Source organism: Echinops telfairi, unplaced genomic scaffold (genome assembly GCF_000313985.2).
Source record: "Echinops telfairi isolate 266 unplaced genomic scaffold, ASM31398v2 ScPeMD7_9;HRSCAF=40, whole genome shotgun sequence".
In the NCBI taxonomy this organism is placed as follows: domain Eukaryota; kingdom Metazoa; phylum Chordata; class Mammalia; order Afrosoricida; family Tenrecidae; genus Echinops; species Echinops telfairi.
Window position 1 is genome coordinate 51994048 of NW_022103906.1, and position 5077 is coordinate 51999124.

The following is a 5077-nucleotide window of genomic DNA, read 5'->3' on the forward strand; positions in this document are numbered from 1 at the left end:
AGTGAGTGAGTGAGAGAGGGAGGCAGTGAGATAGTGAGAGAGTGAGAGTGAGGCAGTGAGTGAGTGAGTCAACTGGTGGCTCTCTGATGAGCAGCCCAACCCCTCATCCACAGCCACACCAAGGCTAGTGATCAGGCTACCTCCAAGTCCTTTACGGATGGAGAAATGGGAGCAACCATTTTCTAACCAAATTCAGTAACTGATAAGAATGGAAAAGGGACATTTATGGGGCCCTTTGGAAGAGGCACGCAGCCCTGTTTCATTTGGATAAATTACCAGGGTGTGACCAAAGTCAATAATGTACTGAGCCTTGTGGAGTTTCCTTGTGAGGGTCTATGTTAGTCTTTCCATCCTGTAGGGCAGCCATAAGACTCTCATAGTTTACCTGTGACCCTCCCAACACCTACACGGCACAGACCACACCTTCATGCTCTATTGTAACACTATCCAAAATGAATACCACACAAGGGGAAACACCTTAGAGCACCACACACCACGGCAGAACCCAATCCCCTCCCCTCTCAGCTTGCTTCCTTTATGGAAATCCAGCCCGGCTAACGCTCAGGAGGTAAATTAATAACGGCACATGATCTCCTGATCAAGGAGGGCACTTCTTACGTAGGATTTAATGGTGTCAATCATCAAAACACTCTGCGAGGGCAGAGGTTTCTAGACTGATTCTTGAAAAGAAATAGGTAATGGTGAGCTGGATTGGCCTTTGGGGATTAATCCAACCCCCTCAGAAGAGAGAGCATTGGCTCTAGTGGTCAGGGGAGGGCCAACACCCTCATCTTCAACCCTACAGATCTTTAAAAATGTCACATAACGTCGCCTCTCCTTTTGCGTTAAGATTCTGTCAACATCCCATAAGATAGCAAATCCTACTTCATTTTTGTGAGGGACGGACTCCAAAATTCGTTCTCTTAATGTGGAACAGACCTCCCGTTCCTACTCTGCCAGCCTGTCCTTTCTTCTCCCTGATCCTTCGTGCACGCCCTCTTTGTTCTTCAATCACACGTGATCAGACAGGGGCCAGGCACTCGATGTCCTCAAGCTGTCTCCTGCGTGTCCCAACGCACCTGGCAGTAGCCTTGTAGAGAACAAGGAGCTCTTTAAGTCCAGTTCCTTAAACCACTTAGCCGTGTTTACTCTTTGCATATACTGGTAAGTCGACATTTCTTCTGAAACCATTGGCTTTTCTAAGTATCTTAGAATCTTTCTAAGAACTTTAGAATCTTCTAAGACGCTTTACTGAATACTGTGCCTCCTCTCATTGTGTTAAAATATCTAGAAAGGCTCCCAATGGGATGGCCAACACAGATCACCTGATGGGGCTCACGTGCGCCACATGAGCTGTCAATAGATTTTAAAGGGGCAAGATAAGCTTTGCTTCCACAGATCATAAATATATGGAACAAAAACAGTGGCGTGAAAGACAAAAGTAGCAAGAAACAAAAACTCCAACAAACATAAAAACAAACAAGACAGCAAGGGATACAAGGTGCAAGGAAAAGTCAAGCCTACAAGAGAAACTTGTACTTTTCAAAAATGAAGTCTTTGTCCACACAATGGAGTAGCAGAATGCGCTAAGGGTGCATGGAGTCCTGATCCATGCTGCAACACGGATGAGCACTGGAAACACTGTGCTAAGTGCAAGAAGCCAGACAAAACAGGCCGCATGGTATAGGGTTCCTTTGTCGATTGACAGGTTCTAGGAGCCCTGGTGGCACAGTGGGTTATGTGTGGGGCTGCTGATCACATCAGCAGTTCCAACCACCAGCTGCTCAGGAGGAGAAAGGAGAGACTTTCTGCTCCCAGAATGATTTGGGGCCTCAGGGTCGCAGAGCGGCTGTGCTACGCTGTCCTAGCAGGTCTCTAAGAGTCAGAACTGGTTCAATGGCAGTGAGTTTGCTTCTTTGGCTGGAGGTCCCTGGTTGGAGCAGGGAGTGGACAGTGACTGCTGCCCATGCTGCCAGTTTCTTTTTTAAGGTGATAAACATGTTCTGGAAACAAATACGTGATGGGTGAGGCACAACTTCAGGAATATTCTAAACGCCACTGAGTTGTAAAAAAGAGAAACTTCATGGCATATAAATGCTATCTCATAAAGCAGTGAATCTAACATGAATAAATTAATGATATAGTCGCATAAGAACCTAGCCCTAATTGATAAAATGCTGTTGACTTCCTGTCTGGCTTTGGCAACTCGAAATACATTGTATTTTGTCCAGATGCATGCTTCAGGATCGAAGACATAGAGACACCAGAAGACAAAGAATCCATCTTACGCTATTTAAAACTGCATTTCAAGGCATGGAAAGGATGGCAAACCCAGTATTTCTCTAGCTGCTGAACTCTTGGGTGGCTGACTTTCAAAGGCAGGAAGAGAAGTAGGGGTGCTAGGAGAGCACCCACAGCTTACCGAGTTTGCTTTCTCTCTTGATATTCTCTTTTGCTCCTCTGATTTCAATTTTTCATTTAAAGTATCATTTTCATTCTTCAGATGGTTGATCTCCTTCTGTAACACAGTGGTGATAGGGACCTGTAAGCTCCCCAGCTGGCACAGCTAACGTACCCAGAACCACACCCCAAACACACAAACATCAAGAAGGAGGATTCTATTTCATGTTCATTTTTGGGGTCCTGATTTTCACCCACCTCCAGTGATTCCTGCTTCTCACAATGCAAATCCTCCAGTGATTTCTTTTCCAATTCATGGCTTTTCTTGATTTCTAGAAAGGATTGACTTATTTAAGGCAATAGCATTCTCATAGTTTTTAAGGTAGTAACACTCTGTGAGATCACTTTATTCCACAAGGACTGCAGCGAATCAATGTGAATACATTAATATGCATTTGTACACGCTTTTCTATGTAGGAAGCACTTTGTCCCTTCAAGCAGCCCTGTACGTGGGCTGATATTCCCCTGCCTCGCTGAGCGCACGGAGGCCCACAGAGGCTCAGGGACGCCAGGGCCTGGTGGCCTGGCCCTCAGACTGCTGCTCGGCGCTCCTTCTGTTCTCCTTCACTTACTCTCCATGAAGTAAACAGAAGCCCTCACTTCTAGCAGGAAGGAAGGGAAACAAGATTTACTGGATGTTTTCGCGGAGCCATTAGCTTTTGCATGTTATTGCCTCTGACTTTACATAACAACTCTGTGTTTGGGAGAGAAAGGCCCTTGCCAAGGCCGCACAGGGCTTCCCACGCCCTCCCAGTTTCTCTGCAGGCTGCAGGAGCTACACCCATGGATGACTGTGTTCTCAGAAAGACGGCTGCTTCCTCTTTCTCTTTTGCAGCGAAAAGGACTCTTTATACATCAAGAATTACGGACCATCTACACGTGGTCAAGTGTGTGCAGAGAGCTGAGGAACAAGAGGGCTTAGCTTGGACCTGTGATGGTGGTCAGGACACAAGGGACATCACTAGCTTCCCAAGAACCTAAACTGGGGATGGCTAACCACCCCAAAGGTCCCTTTGAAATCTGACAAAGTTCACCCTTTTTCCTCAGAAGCGGCACTTAGAACAAACCAACTCACAGCCGATGATCAGCTTCCAGTAACGGTGAACAATACGAAAAGGAACTAAGTCTGCTCCCCAGGGAAGGACGCACAGTAGCCCCGGAGGGGCAGTTATGAGTCACTTCCCTTTTATAGCTTATCTCGCCGTGCCATTAGCTCTTAATTCTATTTAGATAGAAAAGGTATCCTTGCCTGAAAGGGAGGCTTCATATGCCTTCTTTAGCAACTCTACTTTCTCTGAATGGCTGGCTTCAATTTCCAACTTGGAGGTTTCATGGGAAGCGTTTAAATTGTCAAACTGGAAGAGAAAAACAGAACAACCGCTGACCGGGAAAGCCCAGAGCCCCGCGCCCACTGGTCGAGCACAGCCCTGGGAGACTTGACACCTAAACCTGCATGTAAGGTGAAGAGCAGCCTGAGCCATGTAACAAGCGGCCCTGCTTGGGTCTGCCAGTCTGCCTGCACGGAACATGAGTGCAGGGTTCCCTGGTAAAGATGGCTGCAAGCCCACCCCCGGGTGACAGGGACAGGACCACAGAGCTCGTGGGAGGTCTGTGCCTGCCACCCTCACTCCTGAGCACGTGCTTGGCTGGGGGGGGCGGGGGTTCTCTGCAAACATCCACTAGATGGATAACTGAGTGATAAAAGGGAACAGGAACATTAAAAAGAGGCTTATGGTATATTCTTAGGTTAAAAATAGGGAGGGAATAGAAAATAAAGCATGTGCCATCGTGTTTTTAGAAGGAGGAATGTAAATTATGGTGTAGAATTAACAATAAGGTGCTTTCAGAGGGATTGTCACCAAGTTGTTCTTCATTTTCTCCCCCCCCCCCACTTGCCATATATATTACAATTGATCAGAAGAAAAAAATGTTTAATACCAAAAATCCCCAGAAGAAAACAAAACTGTTCACCTAGTAAACAAATAAAGAAACATCAACAACAACAAACAACGAGAAGCCCTTTGCTGGATTGGAACAACCCCAGAATGCAAGTGAGCAGCCCCGAGAGCACGCTCAAGTGCCAGAGCCACAGACCTGCTCTTGCAACTGAGTCTTATACTTCTCTGCTTCTTCGATGTAAATGTGCTGCAGCTTCTCACACTCCCCGGTGTAAAATTCTTTCAGCCGAGTCTCCAGCTCCGTTAGATCAGCCTGGTGCTGCTGGTTCAGCTTCTGTACAAACCCTTCATACGCGGTTTGTATCTCATTCCTGGCTTTTTCCAAGTTCTCACAGGTGGTTGAAGCAGTGACTGAAAAAGAGATCGAAAGGGGGGGAGATGACATTTAACAATTCGGTGATTAACTGAAAAAGACTATCCATCCTCTGGGCTATAAGAGCTTCTATGTAGAAGTTAATGGTATAATCCACCTGCTTAATGTTAATACATCTATTTATGATCAAACTATTGCCAGTCTGAATATTTAATTATGTATGGTGCAGCAGAATTTGAAATCAAATTGGATATTTGGAAATCCCTTCTGATTAGCATCCTAGCAGGGCTGTTTCCTCTGTTAAAAAAATATAAAAGCAGCCCACATAGTATTGAAGTTTGTCGGC

The 5077-nt window shown here is 46.0% G+C and overlaps 1 protein-coding gene across 6 annotated transcripts in view; it reads right to left on the reverse strand.

Moving 5' to 3' along the window:
• MTUS1 (microtubule associated scaffold protein 1) overlaps positions 1-5077 on the reverse strand; it is a 170189-nt gene that overhangs the window by 7010 nt on the left and 158102 nt on the right. For all 6 annotated transcript variants that reach the window (XM_004696163.2, XM_045286920.1, XM_045286919.1 and 3 more), the window contains 4 exons: positions 4555-4769; positions 3710-3815; positions 2659-2732; positions 2423-2518 (listed from right to left, as the gene is read on the reverse strand). In XM_004696163.2, coding sequence (XP_004696220.2) covers positions 2423-2518; positions 2659-2732; positions 3710-3815; positions 4555-4769 — 491 coding nt within the window. The remainder of the gene's footprint in view (positions 1-2422; positions 2519-2658; positions 2733-3709; positions 3816-4554; positions 4770-5077) is intronic.